This window comes from Eptesicus fuscus, chromosome 5, assembly GCF_027574615.1.
Source record: "Eptesicus fuscus isolate TK198812 chromosome 5, DD_ASM_mEF_20220401, whole genome shotgun sequence".
Classification (NCBI taxonomy): Eukaryota; Metazoa; Chordata; class Mammalia; order Chiroptera; family Vespertilionidae; genus Eptesicus; species Eptesicus fuscus.
In genome coordinates this window covers 68,650,654-68,671,550 of record NC_072477.1, presented here as the reverse complement: position 1 = coordinate 68,671,550, position 20,897 = coordinate 68,650,654, and the positions used below count along the sequence as shown (strand labels likewise).

Genomic DNA, 20,897 nt, shown 5'->3' with positions numbered 1-20,897 from the left:
CTCTATGAGGACAGGCTACTTGGCTGTCCTTGTGAACTCTGGTCTGATATCTACCTGGAATTCAGAACCCACTGGTACTTTCTTAACTTTAATGATTTCCTACAGTGACAATTACCTGGCAGTTGTGCTGTTGGCCAGCCCATGGATGCTTTAGATAATTAATCATCTATAATAGGTTGTTAAGTGTTAAGTGGCTGTGGCTAATACTTAAGCTCAGGACACCAGTCCCGAGAGCCACCCGTAGAAGCCAGCTATTGTGGCCAGTGTCCTTCCCACAAAACCTCCTAAGAAAACACAACAGAGCAAATGCAAGGGCCCCGTGCCTTCCTGACCCTGATATGGCCACAGAATCATTCTGGACTAGTGCTCAACCAACTGAATGAAGTTGGAACTTAAGGTGAAACTGTGGTTTATGTGTATCTCTCACACAGCTTTTCAAGACTTGTTGAATCTATCCTCCATAGTTGAACCAGGTCTCTAGCCTTAATCAGTATCTACTTAGCCTAAGATGTACCTTGGGTCACCCTTTTTTGTGTTCTGTTGTTATAGAAGTTTCAATTAGGGATGTGTTCAGAGATGCAATGACACAAGTAGTTGCAAGGAAAAGGGGAGTAGTCTGTGAGGGGCTAAGAAGGACCTGGAAAAACAGATTTGTTAGTCCCATTACAGATCTGTGATCACAATCTCTGGAGTGGGATCTAGGAGTCTGCATTGAAGCAGCACTCACACACCTTAGCCAGTTTGGCTCAGTGGATAGAGCGCCGGCCTCCGGACTGAAGGGTCCCGGGTTTGCTGTGTCTCTCTCACACATCAATGTTTCTCTCTGTCTCTCCCCCTTCCTTCCAATCTCTCTAAAAAATCAATGGAAATATATCCTCGGGTGAGGATCAACCAAAAAATAAAGCATCACTTGCAGTGTACAGTAGGTCATCAAACAGTATCATTTTACTCAATGTCATTTTGTTATAACCTAGGAAATTAACTCTTGTTTATATCAAGTAGCCCATGGTAAAACTGGTTTTGTTACACGTTGTTTCCCTTAAAGTCACAGAACTCATCAACATTAAGTGAGGACTTACAGTACTTGAAAAAAGAACTGTTTGGTGACTGTCTCGATCATGGCATTGGGAACAATCTAAAAGCATTAATTCAGGCTGTTGGTTATATCTTGCCCCTTTGGGTAAGCACTATGTGTGAAAGCGGCCAGCACAGTACCTCGCAAATGACAGCCAAAATGGTTTTCCTATCTTCTGGCAAGACATGTTATTGATAATTTCCCTGGTGTACTTGAATCTCAAACAGGCAGAAATTTCTTCCAAAGAAAATGAGGCTTTGCAAGCCACTCAACTTTCCTTAATCATAACTCTGAGAACTATCATTTATTGATGACTTACTAAGGGCCAGGGCATATGTCTAGTAGTACATAGAAAAAAATCTGAGTTATTTATTGAATGATCAAGGCTATTGAATGCTTTACATTCAACCTTCAGAGCAATTGCCACTGCCTTGTCATGGAGTTTATCATCTCCATTTTACAAAATCATAGGACTTATTATTGAGTTCTTAATCTGTTCTAAGTGCTTTATGTATATTTATACCAAATTAATCAGTACAGCAACTCTATGAGTTAGGTATACAGGCTGAGTTTAAAGCAACCTGTCTAGAACACAAATTATAACTGATTTGATTCAAATCTGAGTAGATGAAGTGGTCAGCAGTAGTGCTGGAAGGAGGGCAGGCCAGTCCCAACACTTCCAGTTACAGATTCTTAGCAGGAACAAGATAAAAAAAAAACAAAAACAAAACAAAACTCAGGTTCAGAGGTAACAAAGGTAAAGTCTGATTATCCCAGATCCTCTCACCTCTTCCTATCACTAACGTTACCCGTCCTCACTTTGAGCAAGAACAATGCTGCTGCGGAGGCAGTTTTGCAAGAGACCTCAGAAGTCAAAGGGATGCGTTTTGGGGGCAGACTGACTGGTTTAGCTCCTTCATTCGTTCATCACACATGTATTAAGCACCTACTATGTTCAAAACACTCCTAACAGAATAGAGCATGCACTCCTGAGAACTGCAATCCTGAAACTTCCCGGAGACGGATGGCAGAAGGCGAGTGCTCACTCGTGTGGGAGGTTCTCCCACTTTCTTCTTCCTCAGGAATTGTTCTACCCCTCAAGGTGGCAGGAACAGCAGCCTTCATTACCAGGTCGCACAAACTTGAGAATGAAGAGAAAAACATTGCGCACAGAGCTAGACCGATTACCTAGGGAGAGGCGTCAGAAAAGCTGGAGCACTTGGGACTCAGTCCGCCAGGCCGGATCATATAGAGGCTGGCTTTCTAGATAGAGAAGAGATAATAGAATTTGCGGAGCCAGGGGCTTCGAGTCCTCTGATTCAGGAGACCCCCTACTCCAACCCGCAACCCTAGCAGGTTTCTGTGCAAAAACCTTTCGAGACGAATGCATACTTTGTCCTCTAACAATGCAAACGTGACAGCTGCCCATTCAATTCTCGTTCCGCCTCCATTCAGAGCAGTTGATGCCACAGCGGCATCTTCTGCGCTGTAGTTATGCAACCTCACTCGCAGCGGGAGTTATTTCCTGTGCTTCTGGCTGCGCCAGATTCATGTAACACGCCTACCCTGGGCTTCAATGGAAGTCGTTCTCCATTAACAGCCACTCTAGCTCTCGGAGATGAATGCCCTGCACGGCATACCCCTTGAGCAGTAAGAATCCGAGGCATTAAAACCAACTCTTTCTCTCTCTAACACACGCGCGCGTACACACACACACACACACACACACACACTCACACCCGTTGTGCATGCAGCTAGGACACTGCAGCGATGCAAGCAGAGGACAGCAGGCGGAGCTCTCTTTGTACAGTCCCTCTTCTAACCCCCACCAACTAAAGATGAACTCATGCCAGCTCCATTCTTTGCTCTGCAAGGAGAGCACACACGGCAGAACAGAGTCGCCTCCCATGTCCTCCTAGAGCACAGTTATTCTAGCTTCTTCGGTCAAACCATCTGGATATTCCAAAACGAGTGACTGGGAGGACCGCTGCCGCCGCAACAATGCAGCCTCCTCAGCAGCTCCCGGTGCAGCTCACACCCCCGCCCCCTTTCGCGGCGTGCCAAGAGTTTGGAGCGCGCGCACGCACACAGAGCTCGGTGCCTGGCGTATCCCTCCGCCTCCCTCCGATTTGGGAAATGAAGGGAGGAGGGGACTACTTTCCTGAAACTTGCTATGCTGCACACGACTTCGAGTGGCAGTGATTCGCTCCGGGGCTGCAGCTTTGGGTCCTCCTACCCACACACCCTCACAGCCCGGGCACCCCGCTCTGCAACCCCAGCCCCGTGCTCACTTTGCTCCCCCCCCCGCCCCGGGAAGCCAGCGGCCGGGAGAAGTCGCCAGGGACTACTTCGCCTCCTCCGGCGGGCGCCCCGGGTTCGGGCAGCGGCGACGGCGGAAGGAGCGGGCGGCGTGAGCGCTTCCGCCGCCCCCCTGGCAGCTCCCCTCGGGCGGGTGTGCGGAGGTGAGGAGTTGGCCCGCCGAGCGGCGGCTGGACACCGGCTGGCTGGTGACCTGCGGCCGCTCTCCTCGCTCTCAAGCCGCTTCTCGGGACCCTGCTCCCCGGGAGCGCCCGCTCTTCTTCGCCGGCCCGAGCGGGGGCGATCGGCCGCCTGCCCCCGCCTCACGCGCTCCCCGCCGCCCCCTCTTCCCCCCCTCAGGAGCCGTCCCGGCTGGAGCGTGTCTGGAGGAATCCGCCGCCGCGAGGCCCCGCGCCCGGTTCTGCTCGCTCTTGAGGACCGCCCCGCTCGCTGCCGGGGGCTGAGCGGGTGCCGGCAGCGGGGCGGGAGATGGTGGGGTGGGCTCCGGTAGGACCGCGCCGCCGCCGCCGCCCGGAGCCTGGGTTCGGCACCCCCGCGCCGGCCCCCGCCGAGCGGAGCCCTGCTTCCTCCTCGCCGCATCCCTGAGGGCAGCGCCGCCTCTGCTCCGGCTTCGCCGCCGCCGCCCGCCCGCCCGCCCGCGCCTGGCTGGCCGGACCCCGCGGCTCACCACCCCAGTGGCGGGAGCAGCCGCTCTGCAGTCGCCCTTTGCAGCCCCCCTTCCTCGTTCCCTCTCCGCACACCTCCCCGGCCTCCTCGGATCTCCCGGCTGGGCGCTGAGGCGAGGCAAGAGGCTGGGGTCGCCACGGCGGAGGGTGTTGCCGCCACCCCCCTGCGGGGGCGGCCGGGGTTCCCGGCTGGGGGGGCACCGCTCCGGGTGAGGCGTCCACCATGGTGAGGCCCCTGAGCCGCTGCCCGCGCGCCCCCCCGGCCGTCGCTGCCTCCGGTCCCTCGGTGCTCCTGCTGCTCCTCCTGCTGTTGCGCCTCCATCTCCAGATCGGATCACGGTGAGGGAAAGATGAGCGAGGAGACGGCGACTTCTGACAACGAGTAAGCGCCCCATTGATCTTGATTCCTGCCCCCCCCATCCTTCCTCCGCCGCCCCCCCGCACCCCTCGCACCCCTCGCACCCCTCGAAGACTTGGGTGCCGGGAAGCTTGCAACCCTGGGGAGTTCGGTGCATCTTGTTCTGCAGATAATATTTGATTTCTTTAGCCATTTAATTTCAAGGCAGCACTCACCCCCCCCCCCCCCATCCCCCACCCCCCATTTAGTTGCTTCCTTCTGGGGAAGGGTATTGAGGGTTGGGGTTGGATGGCAGTTTTATGCCCAGGAGATGGAGTGATGTGGGTGGATGGATGGATGGAGGCAGGGTAGAAATTACCCCTTTGCCTGCAAGACCTTTGGCCTGTCCTTTTTCACCGGAGCGTGCCGATCAGCATAGCCCGAAGACCCATCCTGTTTCCTTTATAGCTCTTCCACTTGGAGACTGATGTGTGGGAGCACCTCCTGCAGCAAACGGCTCCTGAATCTTAATTTGATGAGTCAGTGACTCTTAAATACAGATTAAGCCTCTACCCCCCTCCCCTCCTTTTTTAAACTTATGACCTGTAAGATTCTTGTAAAAAAAAAAAAAATGAGGCCAGGGGGACATTTTTTAGAATTTAATGGGATTATGGACACCTGGAGTGTGGGAGATGTCGAACCATTCTGTTTTGCCTTTGCGAACATTGGACATGTGTTTATCAGGTGCCTAGGAGAATTTTGAATGCTAATTTTTGTTCTTCAGCTATATTAACATACACCTTTTACACCTTAGTGTTGGTTTAACACTATTTACATTGCTGAATATGTCGATGACTTCGTTGATGAACTTCTAGAGCAGCCTGGTTAAAGTTTTTATTTATGTGGGCTGTCCTTATGTTTGTTTTTTTTTTTCAGCGAAATGCTTTGCCTTTTACAATATTTGGCTTTAACGTAACAGCTGCTTGGAGAAGTATTGGTGAGATGTTTTCTGTTGAGACCGGATTTAATTTCATGCAGGATATTAGCTTCCGTTTTCTTGTAATTCAAATTTTGTTTATCTTTTGAGGGTTGGAAAGAGTTAAGTGAGTTACGGCTAGGCTAGTCCTAGGATGCATTCCTTTAAATAAAGTGCATTCCTCGAGTCAGACCTCTTTTGAGAGAACTTTAATAAAAGTCCAAAGCCTAGGCCTGTTTAACATAAAATAGCTTGAGAAATGCCAAGCAGCGTTTTTCCTTCCCCTCCCTCCCCCCAGCACACCCTTCCGATGAGCGGGTGTGCGAGAAGGTAGATTGCTGCAGTGTCAGTGCAGTCGGGAAGCAGAAGTGGCCGCCATGTTCTCTCTTTTTTTTTGTGAATCGCCCTCATTTGCATAGCACACTCTTCATTCATAAAAAAATAATTAAACATCCATCACCTTGGACATCTTGAAAAGGATTTCCCAAGAAAAAAAAATCGAAGCTTGATTGCCTTCACGTAGATTTTTGAGTTCAGGAAGTAAGGAAAATTCGAAGTTTTAGGTTAAATTCTAAAACATACGCACACACAAACAACTACCCCTGTTCTCAGAATGTTGACACAGTTATGTGGGAAATATCAGTTCGGGGAGGTGCTGGGATCACGTGATCGCCTCCATTCATAAAATACCTGGCTGTCCATTCACAGTGCAGTACACTGTCTCACTGCCTTCCGCAGATTAGACCTACTTTGAGCGAGATCAAGAAGTGCTGTATCTCAGATAACGCCTGGTTAGGAGAACAGCTGCTGAAAATTCTGAACAGAAGGACGATGTTTTTTGGGTCTCTTAAGAAAGCTTGGATCAACATGTCAAGTTCATTTTAGGGATAGGAAAAGACTAATTACCATATTTAAAGTGAAATATTTAATACCTCAGCTAATAGAAAAGCAAATGAGGAAATGTGGATTGACACACGTGTAAAATAGTTTCTAAATGGCTCTTTCTGTAATATTTGTCATGAACAAATTCAGAGCAAGTTTTTGGTGTAGTGATGTCAGTGGATGATTTTGCTGTTACACGAAAAATGAGTAAATATTCCCAGTGGTTTAATCCCAAAGATGTTGATATTTGAAACACGAAATGGCAGTTTTTACCGAGAAGATTGCTTTTCTTTCTCTTTCTCAGATTTTATGTGTACTTAGTGTGGGACAACTTGGAAATCTCACCCATATTTTTGGAATTCTGTTTTTACAGATATATCCTGCTTTATTAATGTTACTCCCTAGGAGGTTTGTTAAGCTAGTTTTTGTAGGACAAAATTAATGTTTTAGCATATAATATTTTACTATTAGATCTTAACTCTTCATGGGAACAAGCTCTTGGGATTTTACTTAAAATTTTTTTATATTAGAAAGTGATGTGTTCATCTGGTAATCAGTTTTCTTAGGGCCAACAGGGCCAACATTGTGCATTAGATAAACCACAGTAAACTTGTTTCGAACGTAGCTTTTATTCTGGTAATTTATATATCTCATCTTTAATATATAAAGTAATGTTTTGAAGTGGCAATTTATTGTTTAACCATATATATTATGAAGATACAAGAAATATATAATGGCCGATGCCCTTGAAGGTTTAACATAGTTTAAAACTGCCCTGTAATGTGGACTTTATTTATAAAATCCTTGTTTATTTTTTTCTTTCCTCAGTTTTTTTCAAAGTCTCAATTAATAGGAATTTAATTACAGTAGAGATTATTTTTAACACTGGAATGTTTTTCAACCGTTAGAAAAAAAATGTGAATCGCTTCTAGGCCTATATTACTAAGATCAAGTGTAGAAAAAAAGTGAAAATCACCAATATCTTGAGAAACCTTAATCTTTTCTAGCCATTGTAATAAAATACAGTAAGGCCTTTGTGGCCTCATTTTGAAATCCTCTATTATATGCTTTATTATTTGAAATAAGAGTTATGTGTAGAGAGATAGATAGCTCTCAGAGGTTGATTGTGGATGTATATTGAATCAAGAATTAGTGAAGGATCTACTATGTGTAAGACTTTGTCTTATGCAATATCAGACTTTGGGAAGGGTTGGTAAAATTCTGCTTTTCTTCAACCTTTAGTAGGAACTGGAACTGAGTTAAAAGTGCAGTTTAAAAAAATAATTCTTTCCATGCAGGAGTAATAGTTTATTTCAGATAATGTACAAAATAGTCTTTAAAGTGAAAAAATAATAACTTATTTGCATTTCTACTACTAAGATGTCTTAATATTTGATATATAAACACACTTTTCATATGATATGCATAAATCATATTCATTTATTCGATTTTTTTACCATGTAATATAATTTATGAATATGCGTGTATTTTCAGCAGAAATGGAATTGCGTAGCAGATACTATTATAACTTAATATATTGTGAATATTTTCCTATGTCATTACATTCTAGAATATAATTTTAATGGCTACATTATATTCAGTATGTAACATGCATTAGTTTTAGTCAGTCTACTATTTTTGGATATTTCTAAACAGTGCTGCATTTGATCCTGAGTTCTGTCTGTATCCAAATATATTACTTTTTCCTTGAGATAGTCTAGGAATGGAGTTAATAGAAGTAAGTTTTAAATTTTTTTATTTCTGCCAAATTGCCCTCTAGAAAAGAATAACTCAGTGTATCAGAGTGCTTATACCTTGAAATGTCTGTCCAGTTCTCTTAGAAATAAATTTTTGCCATTTAAAAAAAAAATCTCACCTGAGGATATGTTTTTTATTGATTCTGGGAAAGAGAGAGAGAGAGAAAGGAAGAGAGAAAGAGAAAGATGTGAGAGAGAAACATACATCAGTTGCCTCCCATACCCCCCTGGACCCAGCCAGCAACCTAGGTGTGTGCCCTGACTGGGAATTGAACCCGCTATATGGGACATTGCTCCAACCACCTGGGCCACCTGGCCAGGGCAATTTTTGCCAAATTGAATGAGGAAATTAGATCTTATGCCTATTTTTAAAAGGTGCTGGATGGTAAAATAAAATTGATACTTGAAAAAACAAACTTGTGAGGTTGTTTTTGGACAACTGGACTGAAACAAAATACTATATAATAAAATAAAATTACAATGTATGTGATCATACAGAAGTCATCTGCAGATCATTTATTTAACTTTTACCAACCTTTATGTAGTAGGGTATAGTGTAGAGAACATTGGACTTGGAACTGGGTGATGCAATGCTGTCCTGTCACTAATTTTTTCTGTGATTCTGGGCAAGTGACAGCTTATATGGGCCTCAGTTTGCTCACTTGTAAATCAAGGTATTTGAACTGAGCATTATTATGGCCCCTTCCTGTGCTAAATCACCCTAAAGTAATACGGTGGTAGAAATACTGCAAGTCACTAGCCTTGTAACATACAAATTTGTTAATTAATTTTATTATGTTGTTGTTTGTGAAATATTGAAGCAAATGAAAGAAAGACTTCTAGTAGAGATCTGGTAGGATGATAAAAATTTGGAAACAATTAGTATGTTCAGAATCTTTTAAGATTTTCTTATTTTGGGCTTAAGAACCCTGTGTCTTTGATATTATATATCACAGATGGAGAACTTTTTAGTGCTTTTTTTAAGTCTCCTTTTAAGGCTATTGGGTTTAAATACCAATTTGAGCATTTCTAAAAGCAATACTTGTACTAACAAGGTACCAACCTTTGTATTTTAATTGTCCAAGAGGTGCAAACAAAGTAAGTCTTTTCATTTGTTTATTCATACAAATCATGTTAATCTAATACTAAGAGGTAATTTAATTCATTTAAGGAGCTAATGCAGATAATGAAATTTTTTATTTTATTTTAAAATTTTTTTATTGACTCACTAGAGGCCCAGTGCATGAATTTGTGCATGGGTGGGGTCCCTCGTCCTAGCCGGTGATCAGGGCTGATTGGGGGCCGTCTTGCCCAGTCCCCATCAGGGCCAGCTGGCTTGGGGGGGGCACTGCGGGGTGGTTGGCCAGATGTAGGAACTTGGCTGTGGGAGCGCACTGACCACCAGGCAGCAGCTTCTGCGTTGAGTGTCTGCCCCCTGGTGGTCAGTGCACGTCATAACGACTGGTCGTTTGGTCACTTAGGCTTTTATATATATAGATATATTTGAAAGAAAGAGAAACATCACTTTATTGTTCCACTTACTGATGCATTCATTGGTTGCTTCTTGTTTGTGCCCTAACCTGAGATTGAACTTGCAACCGTGGTGTATGGGGACAGTGTTGTGCATTAACCAACTGAGCTACCCTGCCAGGGCCTTATTTTTTAATATTCAGATTTAGTTTGCTGTTTATGACAAATTTTGTGTCATAGCAGCATCTCATTTTAGAGTCCTGAGCTATTGTCATTATAAACTCCTAACATGTTGATTTTTGTGGCAAACTGAATGGTTTTAAATGAAAAAAAAAAAAAAAAAGATGTATTTTTGTTTAAACATAGTTTATTGTTTTTGTTAAAATATGGTTCATTAGCCGAAACCGGTTTGGCTCAGTGGATAGAGCGTCGGCCTGCAGACTGAAAGGTCCCAAGTTCGATTCCGGTCAAGGGCATGTACCTTGGTTGCGGGCACATCCCCAGTAGGGGGTGTGCAAGAGGCAGCTGATCGATGTTTCTCTCTCATCGATGTTTCTAACTCTCTATCCCTCTCTCTTCCTCTCTGTAAAAAATCAATAAAATATATTTTAAAAAAATATGGTTCATTAGTAATGGCTCTTAGACTAAGTTGTTAAATTGTTTGAGACATTGAATTCTTAGAATTCAGACTACTAATCTCTAACTGAACCTTGTTTACATTCATGGTTGAAGGAAATACCAACAAATCATAGCAGAATTAGAAGTTCTTGTGACAGCAATTGTATTAGTTCCCTAGGACTGTCATAATAAAGTATCACAAACTAAGCGGCTTAAAACAACAGAAATTTATTGTCTCACAGTTCTGGAGGTTAGAAGTTCAAAATCAAGGTGTTGGCAGGGCTATGCTCTGAAATCAATGGGTGAATCCATCCTTGCCTCTTCCTAGCTAATGTGGTTGATGGCAGCTTTGGCATTCCTTGGCTTGCAGCTGCCTAATTCCATAATCTGCTTTCATCATCGCATGGTGTTCTCTCTGTGTATCTCTATCTTCACATGCCCCCCTTCCCTTTTTTTAATATATATATATTTTTTTATTTCAGAGAAGAAAGGAGAGAGAGAAACATCAATGATGAGAGAGAATCATTAATTGGCTGCCTCCTATATGCCCCCAACTGGGGATCGAGCCCACAACCTGGGCATGTCCCGTTGACCAAAATTGAACCCAGGACCCTTCAGTTCACAGGCCGACACTCTATCCACTGAGCAACCCAGCTAGGGCCACATGGCCCTTTTACTACTAGTATAAGGACACCAGTCATATTGGATTAGGAACCCACCCTACTCCAGTATGACTTCCTCTTTACATTCTACAACAACCCTATTTCCAAGCAAGATCACTTTCTGAGATACTAGGGTTTTGGACTTCAACATTATTTATTTTTAAAAGGATATAATTCACCCATACTGGTGATAGAAGTCAGATTTTTTTTTAACAGTACAATTGGTGTCCAGGGATTAATAGGTATCTTGAAATAGCACTTATAGTCACTAGTTTGAAATTATTATAGTTATTAAACTATTGCTAGAACTTATATTTTAAAATGTTAATAAAAGAAGCACATGTATTTTGTATGGCTGTTTCAAAATTTAAAATATTTTGATATGTCAATGTAATTGATTTCTTTTGTAATCCTGTGCATTATGTTTTAAGCCTTTAATGTTCTGAGAAGGGGACCATAGGCTTCTTTAGACTGACAAAGAGGTCCATGGCACCAAAGGTTAAGATCTGCTACAGCCCTGGCCGGTGTGGCTCAGCTGGTTGAGCATCCTTCCATGCGCTGAAAGATTGCCCTTTAGATTCCTCTCAGGGCACATGCCCGGCTCTTGTGCGCCATTCCTAGTAGGGGGCGTGCAGGAGGCAGCCCATCTATGTTTCTCTCCCTCTCCCTTCTTTTCTCTAAAATCAATAAAAACATATTTTTAAAAAATCTCCTGCTATAGAAGGCTGAACCCAAAGATATGGATATAAAATGGGAAGATTAAGAAACATGAAGGCTAAGATAAACAAGTTCAACATACAAGTTCAACAGTTCCAAAAGAAGAGATAATGGAGGAGAGGAAATAGAGATAATGGCTGAGAATTTTCAAAAGGAGCAAATTAAACCCAATTCAGTGAACTAAACACAAAACAGCCTCACAGTCAAACTGGGATTATCTGTAGATTGCAAGAAAGGAACAACCTAACAAACTCCATGTAGTTTATCACATTGGAATGTTAAAGGAGAGACATGATAGTTTTAATATGTGCCAGAAATGTAATACTGTCATTCCATCTCTGCCTACAATATGGAAGTAAATGTTCATAATTTAAAGATTTATGATATAAATATTCATAAATACAGATTTACATTATTTCTGCTCCCTAAAATTTAAGACTTAATTTTTCTGATTTAAAATGAGAGTGTTGGATTTGATCTTTAGGATTTCTTTTAGTTCATTAATTCTAGAATCCTAAGTGATTTTCTTTGTATTTCTGAACCACATTGAATATAGCGTTACTGTTACTTATAAATATAGAATTGATTGGTGAAGATTTCCTTGTATCTGAAATTTTTGAATTATCATGGAAGGCATTTTCTTTGTACATTTAGAGTGCAAAGAATAAGCTTTAGTAAATTCAACAGTGATTGGAAATAACAATTAATCTAATCAGTTTTATAACATTATAATTTAGATAAAGGCCTTTATGGCTTAGAATGTAGAATGCAGTTGTTTTTTGCTGGTTGTATTTAATGATACTATTGCTTATGATTGAACACATCTCATTTGTTTATTCACATGTTTAGAGATTACTTTCACAAATACATGGTTATTTGTTTTTGTTTTTAATTTTTTGTTTAAAGTATTACATATGTCTCCTTTTTCCTCCATTGACCTCTCCCTGGCCACTCCTACCCCCCAGCACATGCCCTCACCTCCCTAGTGTCTGTGTCCATTGGTTATGCTTATATGCATACAAGTCTTTTGGGTTACCAGAAATTTAGTGAATCATGACTTTTCTGATGCCACTTTTTCAAAGTTGTCATAACTTTCACCACATTAGAATGTTTTAGTAACTTTGGCATAAAGTTACCAAACTTTTTTTTTTCTGTTTTATTGTTAGTTACATTGATACTTTGAGATTGGAATTCAGGATCAAGTCTGGGTTTGCCCCATTAATAATATGTGAAAGCATTTCAAAATTTTAGTTGCTGAATTGTGTATATGGATTTCTTAACAGTTTTTCAGGACAGATTTCATTAGTAACGTTTTCTTCAAGAATTTCAGATCAGTGACATTTGAGTGCCTACTAGGCATTTGACTTTTCCTTAGCCTTGGAGATACAAAGATAAGTAAAATCTGATAACTGCTTTCACTTTCCAACAGGGGAACTAGATCCCTCTGAAATGTGATGAGTGCTCTGCTTATGAAGTTATTCAAGGCTGTAGGAGAAAGTGATTCTATCTGGAGGTGGATGGCAGGGTGAGAGTTATGTGTGAAGGAAGTTTTCAGAAAACAAGTGGCACTTTAGGAGTCACCTAGAGATGAGATGGAAAAGGAAAAAAGTATTCCAAGAAGTGGGGTGGGGAGGGGGTAAAACAAAAGCAAGCACAGAAGGTTTGAAGAAAAGCAATAGCTTTTTGGGTAAACATGTTTGGAGGAGTAATGGGAGATAGATTACAAGGTGTTGGTGGCCAGATTGTAAGTATAGATTTGTGTTTAACTGTGTATCAGCAATCTTGGAGCAAAGGTGATGGCTAGGTCTGGAGCCTGAGGGCCACAAGATAAATGTGACAGAGGCTCCTGGAAGCTTTTTCAAAACTTTTGAAAAGTTGAGAGAAATTTATTTAACTGTTCAGTATGTTAATAACATTAATTTTGAACAGAATTCCCATAAATTTTTCAGATAAAGCACGAAGCATTGGAAGAAAATTTGTTCTTTGAGCTTCCCTCCCTCTTCACCACAACTCTTAGGTCAGTAAGGATAATAATGAAAGGCACCAGCTTAAGTCTTTATCATGTAGACAGTGGGGAACATTATTTTAAGTGAGGAAGTGATGTCAAATTTGTGTAGAACGGTGAATACGAGGGTTCCTTTGTACAGGTGATTAGAGGGAAAAGAAAATGAACTCTCATTGAGGAGGAAGATGTAATAATGATCAAGGTAAAGAACAGCTGGGAATAGTTCATTTGGAACTGTTGAGGATGAATTTGTAAGGCAGTTTAGATTTCCAGTAAGTGTGATTATGTGACTGGATGTGAAGGAAGTAGGATGAGTGTGGGATGATTTCAACATTTTAAATTTGGGTGACTGTGATGCTTTTAAATGAAGTGGGAAGAGGAAGAGACAGTTTTTAAGGGCGAAATAACTCAATTTTGATACTTTTTAATTTGTGGGTGCCTACTAGGTATCCTATCTAATAAAGAGGGGATATGCTAATTGACCATCACTCTGTCACAAAGATGGCTGCACACACAGCTGAGGCCAAGTTCCCATAAGGAGCCTTAACGGGCAATCAGCAGGGACCTGAGGCTACGCCCTCCCCCGCCCCAATGGGGCTTGACAGGGGACCTCAGGCCGAGCCCCACACCCGGCAGGGCTTGACAGGGGATCTCAAGGTGCGCTTCCCGTCCTGGTGCTGGGCTAGGGGACCTCAGGCTGCTCCCCCCGCCCCAGCGCCAGGCTTGGGAACCTCAGGCTGCGCCCCCCACCAGGTGGGACTTGACAGGGGACCTCAGGCCACGCTCCCCACCCTGGCACCAGGCCAGGGGACCTCAGGCCGCAACCCCCACCCCAGCACCGGGCCAGGGGACCTGAGGCTGCGCCCCCCCCACCTGGTGGGGTTTGACAGGGGACCTCAAGGCACACCCCCCGCCCCGGTGTGGGCTGGGGGACCTCAGGCCATGCCCCCCGTCCTGGCGCTGGGCCAAGGGATCTGAGGCTACGTCCCCTGCCTGGTGGGGCTTGACAAGGGTGGGACTGCCCGGTCTGGATCTAGCCCAATGAGGGGGAGGCGGCCGGGTCTGGGTCTCACGTGATTTTGAGGTGCATGTGGGTGGGCGGGGACTTGACTCTGGGTCCCGTGGTGCGCCCCAGACTCTGATAGGAGGAAGGTTTTCATATACATTTTACTAATTTTCTTTCATCTCTGACATTTCTATTATAGAGAAAGGGCGAATAGCAATATTAAAATATTTCCTCTAATTAATCCCCTTTTAATGTGCACGAATTTCGTGCACAGGGCCACTAGTCAAGGTATAAAATACCCCATAAGGTGCTTTAAATTATAGATTTGGTGCCCAAAGAATGTTAAGAGGGCAGAGTTAGAGGCAACATATTCAGCATATGTAATAGTTGAAGCTAGTGGAAAATTGCCCAAGGATAATATTAAGTAGAAATGGGAAGTTGAATAGTTAGAAACAGCAGTTTTTTTTTTTGTTGTTGTTGTTGTTTTAAAATATACTTTTAATTGATTTCAGAGAGGAAGAGAGAGAGAGGGAGAGATAGAAACATCAATGATGAGAGAGAATCACTGATCTGCTGTCTTCTGCATGCCCCCTTACTGGGGACTGAGCCTGCAACCGGGACATGTGCCCTGACCTGGAATCGAACCATGACCTTCTGGTTCATAGGTCGACGCTCACCCACTGAGCCATACGGGCCGGGCAACAGCAGTGTTTTTAAGCGAGTGTAAGAAGAGACACTAAAAGACAGAAAAGTCTTGAGAGGTAGGAGAGTTCAGAGAGAAAGTGTTAAAATGGGAAGTGATGAAATGGAGACAGCAAAGAGTAAGATTATACTCATTTAGGGGGAAGCTGGGAGTTGAGATTATTTGTTAAATGAGGTGATGTCAGTTATGCAGAGAAAGAAAAAAAAAGTTAAAAGATGGGCAATTGATAGAGCAAGGCCTAGGAGAGTGGAGCCTCTCAAACTGTTTTACTGCTTGTCAGATTTAATCCTTCTAAAGGACCATGTGAGCTAAGTATTATCCATAGTTACAGATAGAGATAACTGAGATTTAAGAGAGGTTTAGTAACTTGCCCACAGCCACACAAGGGAGTAAGTGGTAGAAATGAGATTCAAAATGCAATGTAATGTTTATACTGTATCTCAAATACTTAATGGCCAGACTTGATTTTAAACAAGAAATTAAGCTTGAAGTGATAGGTAGACACATAGAATTGACAGCTGATTTGAGTGACTGGAAGTTTTGATAAAGTTAATGGACACATGAGTGAAAGTGGGAAAAATTGAAAGTTAGATTTTGATCAGAGAACACAGACTCAAGAGTGCTGACATGTGAGGGAAGATTAAAGTAAAAACAGGTTGTAGGAGTAGAGGAGCCAGAATCTGCTAGGATGTTTTAAAAGGTCAACAATGTGGCTGTTCAAGTTTCTGGGTTGGTGTTAGGAGTTGAGGTGGAGAGGAATCCTGAGCCAAGGCCAATGTATTTAATGTGAGTGTGGGATGAGCAGCTTAGAGTGGGAGTATGAATGCTGACATCTGCCTCTACAATTTAAAGAGACAGGAATAAGGATTTTGGAATTGGAGGTTGAAGATGAGGGTGTCAGGGAGGAGGGTAAGAAAAGGGAAGGGCTTACCTGAGAGGAGTTGAGAATATTAGGAATGTTAGGATCTCGTGTAATAATGGCCCTATCAAGGGATGAAAGATGGTGGGAATTAGAAAGTGGAAGGGAGGATAGACATGTAAATGAATTACCCAAATTTGGATTTTTATTAGGAACTTTAAGGTTTCTGAAAGACTAACCAAGATGTTGACTTTATCCAAATAAATTATATTGTCTTTGACAGAAGGTTTTATATTCTTGGGGTACTCCAATCTAAATGGTTAGAAAGGTCTTTTCAAAACCAAATTCACTAATTAAATAACTACAACTTGGTGTTCACAATTAACATGATCCTGTGGTTACTGCTGACTGTTGCATTAAGACTTTGACAAATCACATAACCTGTCTTTATGCTTGATTCTCCATCTGTAAAACCAGGGAAATGTGTCATTACTTAAGAGAGAGGTTAATATAAATGTAACTTCCCCTCCCTTGGTATCATTTTTTTATGAGAGTTAAGAGAATGTTAAAAAGAACTTTTAATTCTTGAGAAGAAAGGTTCATGAAATAATGAGTGCTTACTTTCACTTAGCCTGAATTGTATGTGGGGTTACTTTTTTTTAAAAAAATTATTTATTGATTTTAAAGAGAGAGAAACATTAATTTTTGTTGTTGTTCCACTTCTCTATGCATTCATTGGTTGCTTTTTGTGCCCTGACTGGATGAACCCAGAACCTTGATGTATTCAAACAACACTCTAAATAACTGAGCTACCTGGCCATTACTGGTAGGGTTACTTTTTAAAAAGGATTTGAACTCCTAGAAAATTTGTATTTCACTTTAAATGTTAAAAAGCAACTTTTTAGAAAAACTTAGAAACTAGTAATTCCAATAAGCAGAAAATAATATAAATCTGTATCGTGAACATTTTCTTCCATGTTCTGAGCAAAGATTGAGTAAAGAGAATGTAAGTGTTGGGTAAAGAACTAGCTCTAGCCAGTCTTTTTGTTTGTTTGGTATTTAATACAACTATTTAGTTATAAAAGGAGTATATTTCTAGAGCTTGTTAATGAAAGCAATTTTAACACCTGAGCACATTTTGGAAGTATAAGTCATCTTTCTCAGTTGAATGCAGGAGCTTTCAAATATTGTAGGGAGAGCAAAAATCTACTTTCATGGGAGAGAAGGGGAGAGGAAGGTTTTTTTCAGCTTTTTAAAGATTTAGACAATTTTTCGCAACTGTAATCAAACTAGGATTCCTATTAATAGGCTAGATCTATTAATAGAGATCCTAGTGATAAGTGAGAGGCAAGATCTGCTAGTCAGTTCATTGCTCTTGATTTAGTCTGTTAACTTGAATTTGGACGGCTAAAGGTCTGTAAGCTTATGTTTGAGTTCATTTTATAGTCCTCAACAACTAAAGCAAAAACTTGTTTATGTTTTAATTTAGCCTGATATTTAGCCTCATTATTCTAAAACTGTATAATTGGTTAATTTAAAAATAACTGCCTTAGATACATAATTACTGACACTTGGGTTAGGAAAGAATTTGAAGTTAATTCTCAATCAAGATCTTAAATGAACATAAATCAGGAATTTAAAAAATATGATGATTAAAAATTGTGTATACTTTTTCTAGAGGATTATTCAAGCCAACAAACAAAATTAATAAGAATTAACATATAACAAATAACTTTAATAAGTATATCTAATTAAGATATTCTTTAACTGTATTATGATCATTTTTTAAAAAAAGGGGAGAGATGAGTGAGACAAGCTAGCCTCTGACCACCTTTGTTTTCTTGAGCAATTTTTCCTAGTCTTGATACTTCAAAATATGTAGCTTCTAAGTGAGCCAAAAAGAGAAAGAATGTATCTGATGTTATGTAGACCCTATTGCAGATGAGTCTGAACTTTATAATGTGTACTAGGCCTTAGCATACACTGGTTTGGCTTTTAATTACTGGCTAACTTCTAGTTGTGTCATTTGCGTATTTGCCCTGTGTCAAACAGATTTGGCTAGGTGTAGTGGGAGGAAAACTGAAACTGAGAAGTCCTTTTAACTGACTGCTATGGTCTGAATGTCTGTGCCCTCACGCCTATCCCCAATTTGTATGTTTAAATCCTAACCCCCAAAGATGATGGCATTTGGAGCTGGGGCATTAGGGAGGTGTTTAAATCATGAGGGTGGATCCTTCTAAAAAAGGAGGCTCCAGATAGATCCCTAGGTCTTTTACCGTCTGAGGGACACAGAGGAAGGCCTTGGCTGTGAACCAGGAGAAAGCCCTAATCTGACCATGCTGGCATCTTGATCTTGGACTTCCCAGTCTCCAGAACTGTAAGAGATACGTATCTCTTGTTAATAAGCTGCCCATCAGTGGTATTTTATTATAGCAGCCTGAACAGACTAAGACACTGACTTTGTGTTTGCTTGTTTTGGGAAATAACATCTAGGAAAGAAAGAAATCAATAAAAAAAACAACACAATTTTCAGTTGCTTCTAGATCCATATGTATATATTTTACTTGTTTTAGTAGGGTATGCACAAATATCATTCATTTTTTACCTGATATACTTAATATAAATAATTTCTATGCTCATACATAGATTTTTAGTAATCATTATTTTAATGCCTATAATATTCCATCAAGTTGTACCATAAGTTTACATAGCTATTATCTTCTTAGTGAACACTTTAGGTTTCCAGCTCTTTGCTATCCTATCTAATAAAAGAATAATATGCAAATTGACCACCACTCCAACATACAAGATGGCTGCCCCCATGTGGACACAAGATGGCTGCCACAAGATGGCCAGCAGGGGAGGGCAGTTGGGAGGTACCAGGCCTGCAAGGGAGGGCAGTTGGGGGCAACCGGGCCTGCAGGGAAGGGCAGTTGGGAAGGACCCAGGCCTGCAAGGGAGAGCAGTTGGGGGGGACCAGGCCTGCAGGGGAGGACAGTTAGGGGTGACCAGGCCTGCAGGGGAGGGTAGTTAGGGGCAAACAGGCTGGCAGGGGAGCAGTTAGGCATCAATCAGGCTGGCAGGGGAGTGGTTAGGGGGTGATCAGGCTGGCAGGCAGAAGCGGTTAGGGGCAATCAGGAAGGCAGGCAGGCAAGCAGTTGGGAGCCAGCAGTCCTGGATTGTGAGAGGGATGTCCAACTGCCCGTTTAGGCCCCCACCGGGATTGGGCCTAAACGGGCAGTAGGACATCCCTCGAGGGGTCCCAGATTGGTGAGGGTGCAGGCTGGGCTGAGGGACATACATATTGTCTAAAGTTTTACATATGTCTCCTTTTCTCCCAATTGACCTCCCCTAAAACAGTGACTTAATCTTTAACTGTGACAATAACAAATACATTATACCTTTTGACACAGTGTGTGTGTGTGTGAATGCATTCATACACACACACACACACACACACACACACACACACACACACACACAACCTTTCATAAAATAGCTTAACTTTCTGTGTGATGACATAGGCTGACTTTTGTGCTCCCATTCAGTTCTCTATAAAAACATAATACTGGTGAAGACCCTTGCAGTGAAAAATCCCCTGTTCTACACTGCAGTGCAGTATATGGGATGTTGTCTTCTAAAGATGTACCTCCTTATTGCTACTGAAGATAACATTTGTGTTCAGCTTATTATTTCATGAAATAAGAGATAATACTAAAAGTTATAGGATCCTCAGGAGAGTGCATTTCAAGGTCGAATTAGGAGCTGTTACAGGGGAATTCAGATTTGAGTTGCTATGGCTAGAGTATACTAGTAGAGAAGTGTTGCATCATTGCTTTGCAGATTTCTTCACTGAAGTGCCCCAAAAGATAGGAGAATGCATTCCAAAAGCAGCCTTTAAAAAGTATAGAATTATTTTGGAATCTAGTAAACTATCTTAAAGAGTAATGTGAATATTGTATTCTCATCAGTAATATAGTAGTATTTCCAATTTGAAATGTTTTTAATTATATCTATTAAGAAAAATATAGAAGCTCTTTAACCACAAAATCTTTGCACATTTATATGCCAAGGCATTATGTGTTCATAGCCCATGTGGCACATTCCTGGAAGTGTACTCTCTGGAGTACACTTTGGGATACATCCAGGGTGTGCTTCCGAGACCAGAGCATAGTTGTGCACTGTATTTATAGCGGCTGCCATTTTCAAACAGAAAGTAGGAATAGCAGCCGAAACCGGTTTGGCTCAGTGGATAGAGCGTCGGCCTGCAGACTGAAAGGTCCCAGGTTTGATTCTGGTCAAGGGCATGTACATTGGTTGCGGGCACATCCCCGATAGGGGGTGTGCAGGAGGCAGCTGGTCGATGTTTCTCTCTCATCGATGTTTCTAGCTCTCTATCCCTCTCCCTTCCTCTCTGTAAAAAATCAATAAAATATATATATATAAAAAAAAGAAAGTAGGAATAGCAAAGAGTATATGGATTCAGCAAAGAGTAATATAAACTTTTTGAAGTATAAAAGCAATATAATCAATCATACTAGGAAATTTGGAAGATGATGGGAAATACCTGTAGAAGAAATTTTCTTTTGTGTATTTTTTTTAATATTAAAAGTATTAAAGCCGAAACCGGTTTGGCTCAGTGGATAGAGCGTCGGCCTGCGGACTCAAGGGTCCCAGGTTCGATTCCGGTCAGGGGCGTGTACCTTGGCTGCGGGCACATCCCCAGTAGGATGTGTGCAAGAGGCGGCTGATCGATGTTTCTCTCTCATCGATGTTTCTAACTGTCTATCCCTCCCTCTTCCTCTCTGTAAAAAATCAGTAAAATATATTTAAAAAAAAAAAGTAT

At 42.0% G+C, this 20,897-nt stretch overlaps 1 protein-coding gene across 1 annotated transcript in view; it reads left to right on the top strand.

The window, feature by feature from the left end:
• The first annotated feature begins 3,554 nt into the window (after positions 1–3,554).
• SPRED1 (sprouty related EVH1 domain containing 1) overlaps positions 3,555–20,897 on the top strand; it is a 125,217-nt gene continuing 107,874 nt past the window's right edge. Inside the window, exon 1 of the mRNA XM_054716371.1 lies at positions 3,555–4,441. Within this exon, the coding sequence (XP_054572346.1) occupies positions 4,410–4,441 (32 nt within the window). The 5' untranslated portion in view covers positions 3,555–4,409. The remainder of the gene's footprint in view (positions 4,442–20,897) is intronic.